We start from the raw sequence: 15,167 nt of genomic DNA on the forward strand, positions 1-15,167 counted from the left end.
ACAGTTGTTCCTGCTCTCATGAAACTTCCCTTCCAGGAGGGAAAAAGTCAGTAAAGCGGGAAATATGAGGTGGTATTAAATCCCTAAGAAAGTAACCTCCTGGGGTTGTTTAGCTTCTGTAGAGAGGAAAGGCCTGTTGGAAGAGGCTGTGTTTAAGCAGAGACTTGAATGACAAGGAGCCACCGGGCAGAGGTCTGGGGAAGAGCATTCCAGGCAGAGAAAACAGCCTGGGCAAGGCTCTAAGGTGGACACGAAATTGGTATGGTTGAGCAACAAGAAGGCCAGTGGGCTAGAGCTGGCTGGCCAAACAGCGGTGTGGAGGATAGGGAAGGAGACATCAGATCAGATAGGTCCTTTTGCAAATCAGGGAAAGGAGTCTGGATTTTACTCACAGGGCAGTGAGAAATCATTGATAGGTTTTAAGCAGAATATAGTATGATTTAAGTTTTAAAACGCCATTCTTTAAGATGCCTGAAATTTGTTTTAAAACCATTCCAGAAAAGGGGAGAGTGAGTGAGGATATATACAAGATTGGCCATGAGTTGGTAACTGTTGAGGCTGGGTGATGAATACAAAGGTGTTCCTTATATTATTTGGTTTACTTTTATATATGTTTGACATTTTTCATAATTGAGAATTGAATGAAAGCTCATTGTGGTTGCTGGGTGGGAGGAGGAAACTGGATTGGTGGGGCAGTGGTAGAAGTGGAGGCCAAGGTGGAACCCACTGCATGAGTTCAGGAGAGAAATGAGAATTGCTGGTGCCAGGATGGGGCTGGTGTAGACAGAGGTAAATAGGGGTGTGTGATACGTGTTTAAGAGGTTGCTGTCAAATTGCATATGGTGGGGCAAGAGAAGACTCTTAGGGTTTTAGCCTAAGCAACCAGATAAATGGTGGTAACAAATTCTGATACAGGAAGGATGGGGAAGAATAAATTCAGGGGAGAAATAAAGAGTTCTGATTTTAGACACATTAAGTTAGTTGGAAGGCTGTTAAGACACTAAGTGAAGCGTCAAGTTGGCAAATGAATACCTGACTCTAGTGCTCAGAGAAGAGAGTGGGGCTGGAGTAGCAGGAGAGTCGACTGCCTGCCTGTCTGCCCTGCCACCTGACAGCACTGCCCTGTGTGTTTCCCCTACAGGGTACTGGCTGTCACGCTGAAATGAACCCCCAGCACTTCTCCATCTGCCATGGCCACCCTTAGCTCTTCCTCTGCTGCTGGTACCACCCCACCCCCTGGGCACAATGCCCCGTCTCCACCTCCAGACACCTCCTCCCCTGGCACCCCCCTTAGTCCTGTCACCAAAGATCCCCCTGCTGCCCCCTCCACCTCTGAGAGCATGAGGCCCTCAGAGCCAGGGGGACAGCCCCTGGAGTCGGGCTGTGGCCTCATCCCACCAAAGGAGATTGGGGAGTCCCAAGAAGAGCCTGGCTATGATGGCTTCCCACCAAAGGACCTGGGGGTGGAAGAGGACAAGGAGCAGGAGGAGGGAGGAGGAGGGCTCCCTCCTGTGGACCTAAGCAACCATTTATTCTTCACAGCTGGTGGTGAGGCCTGCCTAGTGGCCAAGCTGTCCCTGCCAGGTGGCAGTGAACTGCTGTTACCAAAGGGCTTCCCCTGGGGCGAGGCAGGCATCAAGGAAGAGCCCAGCCTACCCCACCTGCCCCCCGCACATCTCACTGCCCTTCACATCCAACATGGCTTTGACCCAATCCAAGGCTTTAGCTCTTCTGACCAAATTCTGTCCCATGATACCTCAGCGCCATCTCTGGCCGCCTGTGAGGGAAGGGATGGAGCCTTCTGGAGCTACCAGCTGGCTCCAAGCCCACCTGGAGATCCCAAAGATGGCCCCACTGGGAGCAGGGGAGTAGACCACAAGGCACTGTTCTGGCTCTGCCTCTTGTGCCGCCTGGGGTTCAGCCGGCATCAGGCCTTTATGGGTCACACACGGTCTCATGGGGTGAAGCTAACCGCTGCTCAACACCAAGGTCTGCCAGGCAACCCAGCTGTGCTACAGGAAGGGGATGAGGGCTGCGTGGCCCTCCTAAGCTTTCTGGAACCAAAACCACCTGCTTGCCCCCCTTCAGAAATACCCCTTGACAACAGCAGCACAGTGAACCTGGAGGCGAATGTAGGCCCGACAGAGGATGGCCCCCCTGATGCGGAAAACCAGGCCCTTGTTCTGCCCATAGAAGAGGTCATGGCCCTCGGTCCACCCTCCCCATCTACAACCCCAGCCACCTGGGACCACAGCCCAACCCAAGCCAAAGAATTGCCAACAGCAGCAGGCGAGGCAGGGCCACATTGGTTCCCCGAGGGGCAAGAAGAGGATGGAGGACTCTGCCCCCCGCTCAACCAAAGCTCACCCACCTCCAAGGAGGGGGGCACTCTCCCCGCCCCAGTGGGCTCTCCTGAAGATCCCAGTGACCCACCCCAGCCCTACCGCCTAGCCGACGACTACACCCCAGCCCCTGCAGCCTTCCAGGGCCTCAGCCTGTCCAGCCACATGTCTCTGCTACACTCGCGCAACTCCTGCAAGACGCTCAAGTGTCCCAAGTGCAACTGGCACTACAAGTACCAGCAGACCCTGGACGTGCACATGAGGGAGAAACACCCGGAGAGCAACAGTCACTGCAGCTACTGCAGCGCTGGGGGGGCCCACCCCCGCCTCGCACGCGGAGAGAGCTACAACTGTGGCTACAAGCCCTACCGCTGTGACATCTGCAACTATTCCACCACCACCAAAGGCAATCTCAGCATCCACATGCAGTCTGACAAGCACCTGGCCAACCTGCAGGGCTTCCAGGCAGGGCCTGGTGGGCAGGGAAGCCCCCCAGAGGCATCACTCCTGCCCTCTGCCGGGGACAAGGAGCCCAAGACCAAATCATCTTGGCAGTGCAAGGTGTGCAGCTACGAAACCAACATCTCTCGAAACTTGCGCATCCACATGACCTCTGAGAAGCACATGCAGAATGTCCTCATGCTCCACCAGGGGCTGCCTCTGGGCCTGCCACCCGGGCTGGTGGGGCCAGGCCCTCCACCCCCTGCAGGGGCTGCCCCTGCCACTCCCCCTGAACTCTTCCAGTACTTTGGGCCACAGGCCCTAGGGCAGCCTCAAGCTCCCTTACCTGGCCCCGGGCTGAGACCAGACAAGCCCCTGGAAGCCCAGCTGCTTCTCAATGGCTTCCACCACCTTGGAGCGCCTGCCCGCAAGTTCCCCACACCTGGTAAGCTTCCTGGGTTCTGCTCCTCTCACCCTTCCCTCCCCCTGCCAAGGGCCAGCCTCCTACTTAGGTAACTGCAGTGCCCTCAGCACTGTTCTCATTTACCCACCACCCACATTCCCACAGACCAGATGGATGCTGCTCCTCTCCTTCCTTGGGCCACTAACCTCTCTCTGTCCCCTAGCACCTGGCAGCCTTTCCCCGGACACCCACCTGCCTCAAAGTCAGCTCCTGGGCTCCTTGTCCGATGGCCTGCCCACCTCGCCACCCCAAGATGACAGCCCATCTGTGAAGGTGTTCCGCTGCCTTGTGTGCCAGGCCTTCAGCACGGACAGCCTGGAGCTGCTACTCTACCACTGCAGCATGGGCCGCAATCTGCCAGAGGCTGAATGGAAGGAGGTGGCCAGTGACACCCACCGCTGCAAGCTCTGCTGCTATAGCACCCAGCTCAAGGCCAACTTCCAGCTCCACCTCAAGACCGACAAACATGCTCAGAAGTACCAGCTGGCAGCCCACCTGAGGGAAGGGGGTGGGGCCATGGGCACCTCCTGCCCCATACCCCTGGGTGATGGGACTCCTTATGGATCCGTGCCCCCCCTGCACCTGCGCTGCAACATCTGTGACTTTGAGTCCAACAGTAAGGAGAAGATGCAGCTGCATGTCCGGGGTGCAGCCCATGAAGAAAATGGCCAGGTCTATAAGGTGAGAAGGACAGGAGGGCCTGGGGTTTGAAGGGCAAAGCAGACAGCCGCTGGGGAGAGGAGGGGAAAGGAGATGGCGATGAAAAGGCAGAATGGGAAAGTGATGGAAAAGCCCAGGGTAGCAGAATTGGAGAAAAAGGCACGTGTGCACCAAGGTAATAACACTGTTTAGAAAAGAGATGCAGGGAAAAAGACCGAGGATGATGGCCTCAGACAAAGTGAATCCAATATTTTGTTCAGCTTTTCTGGTTTGGGGGATAGAGGGAGGAATCTACCTCGGCTCGGTCCATCTTCTCACCAGAAGATTGAGAACAGACCAGATTCCATTCACAACTAGGAGAGTCCAGGATGGGTAGGAGGAAGAGAAGGCGATTGGGCAGGGAAAGCAGTAATACTCAGATGGACTTAGGAAAGAACAGAGGGGCTCAAGACGGTGGAATGGCTGGATGGGGAGGGGCTGCTGCTGGTCAGATTCCCTTGAGGAGGGCAAAGGAGTCCACCAACATCGGGAGGCATCTGTTCCTGCTGGACTTGAGCAGCCTCTTTCCATTTTTCCAGTTTCTACTGGAGATGGAGGGGACAGGGGCAGGGGCAGAGCTGGGGCTGTTTCGCTGCCTGCTCTGCGCCTGGGAGACGCCCTCCCGCCTGGCCGTGCTGCAGCACCTGCGCGCCCCGGCCCACCGCGACGCCCAAGCCCAGCGGCGCCTGCAGCTGCTGCAGAGTGGCCCGGCAGCCGAGGAAGGGCTCTCAGCTCTTCAGAGCATCCTGAGCTTCAGTCATGGGCAGCTCCGGACTCCAGGTGAGAACGAGACCAGGGGAAGGGCTGAGCAGGGAGAGCAGCTGGCACGGGAGCCAAGGGGCTGGTGAGAAAGTGATACAAGGAAGGAGACACCAGCCTGTGGACACTTAGTAGCAAGCGGAAAGGAGCTGTGAAGGGGTGACAAAAGGATTTCAGAAAGAGTGGGGGAGCCGAAGTGAAAGGGGTAACAAGAGGTTGTTGGAGGGAGGAGGCAGAGAAGGGCAGGAACTTTGCTGGGTGGAGAAAAGAGAACAGAAAGATGAGGAGGAGTCACCCAGTGATTCCAAGTAGTGACCAGTGTCCTAGCAATGCTGGGTGTGGATGGTGGGCAGGAGCTGGTTGACAAAGAGGCAGAAAGAGAAGAATCATCAGGGACGTATGGGAAACTGATGGGAGCTGTGGGCCTGGCCTGCAGGCAGCATAGGGGGAAAGCCCTTGACAAGCCCCCCAGCATTTCCTGTCTCCTAGGAGGTCTTTAGCCTGAAATCTGGGCTGAGGGTCTCCCTTAGCAGCTCAGGTTGTACCTGCAGAAAGTGGGAAGGGCCCATGAGGTGCCATTGATCCAGAGGGTCTAGAAGGGCCTGGAAGGGGCTGTCAGAGGGGGGCACAGGCGTCTGGGCTTCCTAGAGGCCAGTGGTGGGTGAGGGAGAGGGCACAGGCGGCAGGAACCAGGAACAGAAAGCATTGACTGGTGCTAATTGAATTGCCAATATGCTGGCTGGAGTTAAGTGCCGGAGGGGCCCAGATCAATAGCTAACGATCCTGGCGCAAGGCTGAATGGAGTTAAGGAACTTTAACACTTTAATTAGGCCGCCACTGAAAATAAATTCCTACACATCTGTCAATTCTTACTTGAGTGGTAATCTCCTCTCCCAGTTAGACCTGCCGCCTGCTGCTCAGCGCAGCTATTTTCATTCAACCTCACCTTCCTTCCTCAGCGCCTCTCACTCTCCATTTCTGGGTTCCTGGCCTCCAGCATCAGTCAAGACAAGGAGCCGAGCCTGGCCCTGGTTCTCTCACCTGCTGCTGGTCTTTAAGTGACAGGGGCTAGACTCCCAGAGATGATTTCTTAGGCCCTACCAGTTCTAACACTGATTTCCCCCTGTTCCGTGTATTTCTTTTTGCCCGCCCCCCCCCCCCCCCCCGCCTGTTGATTCAGCTGTTCATTTTCTTCCTCGTTGCCTGGCTGCTTGTCCTGCTTCCTCTGCCCTGTCTCCTCCCTTTCCTGATGCCTCATCCTTGTAAGCTGACTCTCCCCTCATTCTACACAGGGAAGGCTCCTGTTACCCCCTCGGCTGAACCACCCACCCCTGAGAAAGATGCCCAGAACAAGACAGAACAATTGGGTGAGTTGCTTATCTGCTTCATTTCCCTCCATCCCTTGCCCTCCCCATCCCCAGTCCTAATACATTCTGAGATGCTCATGGGACCTTGCAGTAATCCAGACACCCAGCAAGGCCTGTGATAAAGGAGCCAGCGTGACATTAGAGGGAAGGGAGAGCCACAGAAGCCGGTGCTTCCATTCTCCTTGAGCACCCTAACCTGGCCATCCCCCTAACTTGGAACAGCCCTGCTGAGCCAGCCTCCCCTCGCTGTACTCAGTGTAGCTCTGTACTTTCCTGCCCTTTCTCCCTTTCCCCAGAGCCCAACCCCCTACCCTGGATATCTGTGCTACAAATCAGGTCACTTTAAGAGCTGGAGGTCTGTGAAAGGAAGAGGGAGGTCTGTAGAGTCTCTTAACTTCTCCTTTCATCCTCAGCTTCTGAAGAGGCAGAGAACAAGGCTGGGCCTCCTGGAGACAGTGCCAACCAGACCACGGTCAGAACTGGGGTAACTGGGAAGAGCTAAGGGCGGGGTGGTATCTAGTTTTACTGAGATCTGCTCATGTTCTAAAGGCTGAAATTCTAATCAGCAGAGCTTTACAGAGATTTCAGACCAGAGATAGACCTAATTTTGTCACGCTTGTGACTTATTTCACTCAGAATACGACATTTAAGAAATTCCACCTAGGCCCAGTTATGGATGTTCAGCACCCACAGGGGGCAGAGCTGGCCCCCAGGGGTGGAGCACAGAGGGAGATGACAGGAAGAGACGTGGAAGGAAAGGTGAAGAGAGAAACTGTATTGAAGGCAGGAGAGATTGGAGGTAAGTGGAGGGAGGAGGGGAGGAAAGAACTGAAGAAATGAAGAGAGAAGGGCAAAAACAAAAAACTAGCTACCGCCCAGCTCTTTATGTCTGTTATGAGCTCATGGATATTCCTTTCCTCCATAAAGCCCTGAGCCTGGGTGGAAGCATCCTGGCACCTCCTCCCTGATGGTAGGGGCAACCAACCCAGATGATTCACCCAGACAGCAACCTCTGCAAATCTGAGTCTCCAGGACCCAGGCCTCTGCCTGACCTAGGCAGGCCCCAGGAGTTTAACTCAGGCCTGAAAGTGCTGATTTTGAGGGGACTCTCAGACTTGGGTTTTGAGATGCCATCCTGCGCCTCACAGTTCTCCAAACTGGACTGCAGTGTGCAGTGCTTATTATGACTGCCTTCCTGCAAACCGCTGCAGTAATGGCTTGTCTCCTCAGCCTCCCTCTTCCTAACTCCAAATCCCTCCACAGACCCACTCCAGCTGTCTGCAGCTGAGCCTAGTGCATTGACAGGAGCATCCCCTTCCTGGTAGGCAGGCTGGGGACTGGTGGCCCAGGGCAGGAGAGGAAATGAGCCGAGACAAAGCAGGCTGCAGGTCAGGCAGTCGGGAGACTACAGCGGAAACAGCGGGGCCTCCGAGGCCCGCCCCCCCAGGCTCCCCAGTCCCACCCTCCAGAGGTGTGGAAGGGAATGAATGAACTAACAGAGCCAGGCCAGAATTTCCTGAGCCACTGGGGGAGCTATGGCGTTTGTTTACAGTAAGAAGGGAAGAGAAATAAAAGAAGGAAGGAAAAGAATGTGGGAACTGCTGAGCCTCTGAGAGAGAATGAGCTGGCTTCTGAGCAGACAGGTAGGGAGGGTCCCACCGGGAGGGCCCCACCCAAGACGCTTAGTTCAGGGACCTTAGGGAGGCACAGTGGGCCAGGACCAGGGACACTCAGTCCAGGAAGTACCAGAGGGAAAGGGAGCCATTTCAGGGACAAGATACAGGCAGTGTGAGGGTGGTTAAGAAAAGACTAAATCCTGGGGAGGTAGGTCCAGGGCCATACTGTTGTCTGGAGAGCTGAGTGGGACAGCAGAGACAGGGAAAAAGACAGACGAAGGAAAGACAGAGAGGCCAGGATGGAGGGAAAGGGCCAGACGAAGAAGGAAGGCAAGCTGGTGGCCTACCTTAGGACATTGTCCCAGTCCACGGGAAAGGAGGAGGAGCCAGCTCTCAGGACTGGCTGGGCCCACAGTGATGCCTTCCTCTTGGGCTCACTCCTCCTTTATCGGGATAGGGACCTGTGTCTGGGACCCCAAAGGCTGAGTGATGATAGGCCCCACCCATTCCTGAAACCCCCTCCACCATCCATGTGCCCCTCAGGTATACTGCTGTCCATACTGCAGCTTCCTGAGCCCGGAGTCTGACCAGGTGAGGGCTCATGCACTCTCCCAGCATGCAGTGCAGCCCAAGTACAGGTGCCCGCTGTGCCAGGAGCAGCTGGTGGGCCGGCCTGCCCTGCACTTCCACCTTTGCCACCTTCACAACGTGGTGCCTGAATGTGTTGAGAAGCTGCTGCTTGTGGTGAGTACAGGTCGGGTGACCCGTGCAGGGGACCCTGTCAGGGCCAGGCAGGAGAGGGGCAAGAGGGGAGACAGAGGCAGGGGTGTCAGGCAAGGGTGTTGGTGAAGGAAACAGCATTACACAGATTTGAAGGTAGATTTTAGAGCTGGTGGAACCTCAGAGTGGAGCTTATCTAGCTGCCTCTACTTGCCTGTGAGGAAGCTAAGCATTTCCTTCACTTCCATTAAGTCCTAAGAAGAGCCAGCCATTCAGCAGCAGGCCCGGGCTGCCAGACAGGAGAGGTGCAGCCCAGGCCCTCTCCTCTGTGGGAAAAGCAGAAGTTAGGTGGGAGGTTTGTCCACAGAGGAGGCTAGAGCTGTGAAAAGGGGCTGCACACAGGCACAGGAGTAGCCAGGGGGTGGGAGGGAAGTCATTGGGATTTTTTCCATTACAGGCCACAACTGTAGAGATGACCTTTATGACCAAAGCGCTGCCTGGGCCCTCTCTCAGCCCTCTGGGGGATGGCCCAGAGTCCCTGACTCCTGGGCCAGAGCCTGCACCCAGCAGAGACCAGGCAGCAGGTAAGAAAGGGGATGGCAAACTTCCTAAGGTGGCAGGAAAAGGGGTCTGGGCTCCACAGACCAAGGTCTGAACGCAGCTGAGGCAAGAATGAGTTGCCCTAGATACTGAGTGGGTGGGGTCTGACTTAAAGTTCCCATCTCATTGCAATCCCTTTGCTCCCCTAAAAGGCCCTCACCTGACCCAAGAAGCCAGTCCCGATCCTCTTCCTGAGCCTCCCCTGCCCTCAGCTGAAGCCACAGACAAGCCCACAGGAAGCCCTGACCAACCCCCATCTCCAGCCCCATCTCCAGCCCCACGACCTGATGCCCAGGCTGAAGAAATGGCTCCTCCACCCGCTATGGCTGAGGAGGAAGAGGGGACTGCTGGAGAGCCCCGCCCTACAGAACCAGCTCCAGCTGACTCTCGTCACCCTTTGACCTATCGGAAGACTACTAACTTTGCCCTGGACAAGTTTCTCGACCCCGGCCGGCCCTATAAGTGCACTGTGTGTAAGGAATCCTTCACACAGAAGAATATCCTCCTGGTCCATTATAACTCTGTCTCCCACCTGCACAAGATGAAGAAGGCCGCCATTGACCCCTCCGGCCCTGCCCGGGGAGAGGCTGGGACAGCGCCTGCCACCCCGGCTGCCACAGACAAGCCCTTTAAGTGCACAGTCTGCCGCGTCTCCTACAACCAGAGCTCCACCCTGGAGATCCACATGCGTTCAGTTCTGCACCAGACTCGCTCACGGGGAGCCAAGACTGATGCCAAGGCTGAGGGGCCAGAGCGTGGCCAAGAGGAGCCCAAAGACAGCGAGACTGAGGGGGAGGTGGGCACTGAGAAGAAGGGCCCCGACCCCAGTGGCTTCGTACCTGGACTGCCCTTCCTGTCTCCTCCTCCCCCTACCTTGGACTTGCACCGATTCCCAGCCCCACTCTTCACCCCACCAGTCCTGCCCCACTTCCCTTTGGTGCCCGAATCACTACTTAAGCTCCAGCAACAGCAGCTGCTCCTGCCCTTCTACCTCCATGACCTCAAGGTGGGGCCCAAGCTGGCACTGGCGGGGCCTGCACCCCTGCTGTCCCTGCCAGCGGCTACCCCTCCTCCCCCGCACCCACCCCCAAAGGTTGAGCTGGCTGAGCGGGAATGGGAGCGGCACCCTGTGGCTGAAGAGGGGACCGAGGCAGGGCCAGCCTCACCCCCGCAACCAACGCCCAATGAGGCAGCCCGCACCGCAGCCAAAGCCCTTCTAGAAAACTTTGGCTTCGAGCTGGTGATCCAGTACAATGAAGGCAAGCAGACTGTGCCTCCTCCTCCAACCCCACCCCCACCAGAGGCCCTGGGTGGTGGGGATAAGCTGGCCTGTGGGGCCTGTGGGAAACTCTTCTCTAACATGCTCATCCTCAAGACACACGAGGAGCATGTCCATCGCCGCTTTCTGCCCTTTGAGGCCCTGAGCCGTTACGCTGCTCAGTTTCGAAAGAGCTATGATAGCCTATACCCACCCCCTGCAGAGCCCCCCAAACCTCCTGATGGGTCTCTGGATTCACCTGCTCCCCAGCGGGGTCCACCCTTCCTGTTGCCAGAGCCTGAGACAGGGGGAGCCCATCCCCCTGAGGAACAAAGCCAGGCAGGAGGACGCTGGCCCCCAGAGGAGGAAGAACACTCCAGAGGGAATCTTCCTCCCCTAGTGCCTGCAGGCCGCCGATTCTCCAGAACCAAGTTCACCGAGTTCCAGACTCAGGCCCTGCAGTCCTTCTTTGAGACCAGTGCCTACCCCAAGGACGGAGAGGTGGAGCGGCTTGCAAATCTCCTGGGCCTGGCTAGCCGTGTGGTGGTAGTGTGGTTCCAGAATGCGCGCCAAAAAGCACGCAAAAATGCCAGTGAAGGGGGCCCTGCACCAACCGCAGGGAGCACTGCGGGCGTCTCTGGCTGCAGGCGCTGCCACACCACCTTCTCCTGTGTTTTTGAGTTGGTGCGACACCTTAAGAAATGCTATGATGACCAGTCCCTGGAAGAGGAAGAGGAAGAGGCAGAGAGAGGGGAAGAGGAGGAAGAGGTAGAGGAGGAAGATGCAGAGGAGGAACAAGGCCTGGAACCCCCAGCAGGGCCCGAGGGCCCATCGCCAGAACTTCCAGACAGGGAAGAGCTGAGCCAAGCAGAAGCAATGAAGCCAGAAGGCAGAAAGCCCGAAGGGAGGGCTCCTCCCTCACCTTCCCCAGTCCACACCTGTGACCAGTGCGCCCTGTCTTTCCCCAGCCAGGACCTCCTGACCAGTCACCACCGACTACATTTTCTGCCATCTGTGCAGCCCAGTGCTGCCCCCCACCTCCTGGATCTGCCCTTGCTAGTGTTTGGGGAGCGAAACCCCCTGGTGGCAGGCACTCCACCAGTGCCAGGGCCACCCCTCAAACGGAAGCATGAGGAAGGCAGCCTGTCCCCAACGGGCAGTGAAGCAGGGGGTGGAGGGGAGGGCGAGCCCCCCAGGGACAAGCGTCTGCGCACCACTATCCTGCCCGAGCAGCTGGAGATCCTGTACCGCTGGTATATGCAGGACTCCAACCCGACGCGAAAGATGCTTGACTGCATCTCGGAGGAGGTGGGGCTCAAAAAGCGAGTGGTGCAGGTCTGGTTCCAGAATACCAGGGCCCGAGAGAGGAAAGGCCAGTTTCGAAGCACCCCTGGGGGAGTGCCCAATCCAGCAGTCAAGCCCCCTGTCACACCTACTCCTGCACCCTTCCCCAAGTTCAACCTCTTACTGGGCAAGGTGGATGATGGGACAGGGAGGGAGGCCCTAAAGAGAGAAGCACCTGCTTTTCCCTACCCTACAGTCACCCCTACTTCAGGGCCCCTGCCTTTCCTTCCTCCTGGGAAAGAGGATACCACCCCAACACCAGAGCCACCTCCCCGTCCCCCCAGTGAGGATGAGGGCTCAGAGGAACCTGCAAAAGCTTCTCCAGAGAGTGAGGCTTGCAGTCCATCTGCAGGGGATCTAAGCGATTCCTCCACTTCCAGCCTGGCTGAACCAGAGTCCCCTGGGGCTGGAGGGACTAATGGGGCACCAGGAGGTGGGGCTGGGCTTCCAGATGGAATGGGGCAGCGGCGCTACAGGACCCAGATGAGCAGCCTGCAGCTGAAGATCATGAAAGCCTGCTATGAAGCCTACCGCACCCCCACCATGCAGGAATGTGAGGTGCTGGGGGAGGAGATTGGGCTGCCCAAGAGAGTCATCCAGGTCTGGTTCCAGAATGCTCGTGCCAAGGAAAAGAAGGCCAAACTGCAGGGGGCAGCAGTTGGTGGGGCTGGGGGCAGCAGTGAGGGTCCCTTGGGAGCCCAGCGCACTGACTGCCCCTACTGTGATGTCAAGTATGATTTCTACGTCTCCTGCCGAGGCCACCTCTTTTCCCGCCAGCACCTGGCCAAGCTCAAGGAGGCAGTCCGAGTGCAGCTGAAGAGTGAAAGCAAGTGCTACGACTTGGCCCCAGCACCCGAGGCACCCCAGATTTCCAAGGCCCCACCCGCCAGCACACCTGCCTCTGTGCCTCTTGGCGCTGCCCCAGCCCTGCCTCGCCTGGCCCCGGTCCTCTTGTCCAGCCCAGCTCTGGCCCAGCCACCACTGGGCAGCTTAACTCCTTTTAATTCAGGTGAGTGGAATGTTGGGAGGAGCTGGAATTCAGAGAGCATTTCCTTCCAATGACATGTCCTTCCTTTTCCTTTTTGACTCCTCCCATCTCCAGTCTCCTGTGGCCTCCCTTTTGTTTCAGGCTCTTGGGGGAAAGCACAGAGGCTAGATGGTGGGAATGGGTGAGTGAGGCTGGAGGTAGCCTAGAGCAGGAAGGATGGGCCAGGATGTGGCTAATTCATCATTCCTCTTATCTCCCTAGGCCCTGCAGCCTCCTCAGGCCTCCTTGGCCTCGCCACTTCGGTCCTGCCTGCTACCGCAGTGGTCCAGACTGCTGGCCCAGGCTGCCCCTTACCTCAGAGACCTGTGCCCAACCAAACCAACACCTCCACAGCAGGCACCACTGACTCCACCCCAGGCCCGCCTACTGAGCCCTCTGGGGACAAGGTCTCTGGTGAGCGAAAGCCAATTGCAGCCCCCACCAACTCCTCTACTGATGCCCTCAAGAACCTCAAAGCATTGAAGGCCACTGTCCCAGCCCTGCTGGGTGGCCAGTTCCTGCCCTTCCCATTGCCCCCTGCAGGAGGGGCCACACCACCAGCTGTCTTTGGCTCTCAGTTACAGGGGGCCTACTTCCAACAGCTTTATGGCATGAAGAAGGGGCTATTTCCCATGAACCCCGTGATACCTCAGACCCTCATCGGACTGCTCCCCAGTGCCCTCCTCCAGCCTCCGCCCCAGCCTCCTGAGCTCACAACCACAGCCCCTCCAAAGCCTCCCGAACTGCCCACTCCAGGGGAGGGGGAGGCCGGGGAGGCCGACGAGTTGCTCACAGGCAGCACTGGCATCTCCACCGTGGATGTGACCCACCGCTACCTGTGCCGCCAGTGCAAGATGGCATTTGATGGGGAGGCTCCAGCCACTGCTCATCAGAGATCCTTCTGCTTCTTTGGGCGGGGCTCTGGGGGTTCAATGCCCCCCCCTCTGCGGGTGCCCATCTGCACCTACCACTGCCTGGCATGTGAGGTGCTGCTGAGTGGGCGTGAAGCCCTGGCATCCCACCTGCGCTCCTCGGCCCACAGGCGCAAGGCGGCCCCACCCCCAGGGGGCCCACCCATCACCGTCACCAATGCAGCCACTGCTGCCACGGCTGCCGTGGCTTTTGCCAAAGAGGAAGCAAGATTACCTCACTCGGACTCCAACCCAAAAACTACTACTACCTCTACACTTCTAGCTTTATAAACAGATAAACCAAGATCCTGGGAGAGGGGAAGGCCTCAGGGCTCTCTCTCTTACCCCAAGGGGAGTTTGGTGGGAGCTCAAATCCCTCACCCAACCTTTGGCTCCACCCACCTCCTGGGAATCTCTTAATCCCACCCTCAGTGGGCTTCACACACCCCACCTCCAGCAGAGTCCTGCCTACCCCCAACCAGACACACCTCTCCACAACTCCTTGCCCTATGTCTTCATAGACACACACCCTAATCTTGTCATCCTGATTATTCATTCATGTCTGCTCTGCCCACTATACATAGAATCTATCCTTGATCTTCCTACAACCTTTTCCCTGCTGAATTCAGTTACCCCCGACTCCTATAAACACACACAGACACATGTCTCCCATGCTGTTCCACTGAGAAAACACCAAAAGAAGAAGTTAAAAAGAAAACTCAAGACAAGGGGGAAGGAAAGTTAACTGTCACTCCCCCTTCTCCTTCCTGCCCCCTTGTCCAGAGCGCCATACTGCTCAAAAACTTTCCAAATACCCCGTTGGCTCCCAAGATTAGAGCCTGGGATGGGCAGGGAGCCCACAAAACTAACCAAACTTCAGGCTGGTGGTGTGGAGAAGTGCTCCCTGGTCACCCCTCACACCTCTCCCTCCTAACTTCCTTGCCTGACAAGGGAGCCCCTGTGACCTGGACTCTGGGGGAAGCTGCCACCAGGAACACCTCTGCCAAGCCCCACCCTGCACCCTGGGAACTGCAGTAACTTATTCTCAAAGGCTTTAAATAGAGATCCTCTCAGCAGCCGTGGGCCTGCCCCTTGTCTCAGCCCTGCCATGCGGGGGTCTAGCCTCTGGGACCGGCGCTGCCCACCAACAGCAAATCCAAAGTTCTTAAAAAAAAACAAAACAAACAAACAAAAAAAACCCCACCTGAAACACACACACAACCAAAAAGAGAGAGAGCACACATATGTGCACAGGAGAGAGATGGAGAGACCAGAGGAATGAACTAAAGAGAAACTTGGAAAATACTGGAGAGAAAAAAAAAAAACCCTGAAAACTCCCATCAAACAAGTGTTTTTTTTTCCTGTTTGTGTCACTTTCCCCCATTATAAGGGTTTCTTAAAGCATCTCGTCTTTGGAAGATCAAATGGCTTTAAGTCCTTGCATGGGTGGGCGATCCTGGAGACAGTGGTGCAGCCTTGCCCCGGTCATGCCTGGCCTCCAGGGGGAGCTGGTAATGAATGAGGTGAAGAGCCTGGACCCTGGGGAGACACATCCTGCCCCTGAATAGTGTTTATCAGGAGAGGTAACATCCCCTCGTTCCCAGCTGTGAGTGAGGAAAG

The 15,167-nt window shown here is 56.8% G+C and overlaps 1 protein-coding gene across 1 annotated transcript; it reads left to right on the plus strand.

Moving 5' to 3' along the window:
• Nucleotides 1–1,190: 1,190 nt before the first annotated feature.
• ZFHX2 (zinc finger homeobox 2) lies at nt 1,191–14,742 on the plus strand. The gene is made up of 9 exons (XM_090270249.1): nt 1,191–3,228; nt 3,410–3,927; nt 4,485–4,725; nt 5,997–6,071; nt 6,485–6,543; nt 8,231–8,431; nt 8,865–8,991; nt 9,160–12,618; nt 12,859–14,742. The coding sequence occupies exons 1-9, from the start codon at nt 1,191–1,193 to the stop codon at nt 13,836–13,838; spliced, it is 7,698 nt and encodes a 2,565-aa protein (XP_090126375.1). The 3' UTR covers nt 13,839–14,742.
• Nucleotides 14,743–15,167: the final 425 nt, after the last annotated feature.

This window comes from Furipterus horrens, unplaced genomic scaffold (assembly GCF_987537825.1).
Source record: "Furipterus horrens unplaced genomic scaffold, mFurHor1.1.pri manual_scaffold_3, whole genome shotgun sequence".
In the NCBI taxonomy this organism is placed as follows: domain Eukaryota; kingdom Metazoa; phylum Chordata; class Mammalia; order Chiroptera; family Furipteridae; genus Furipterus; species Furipterus horrens.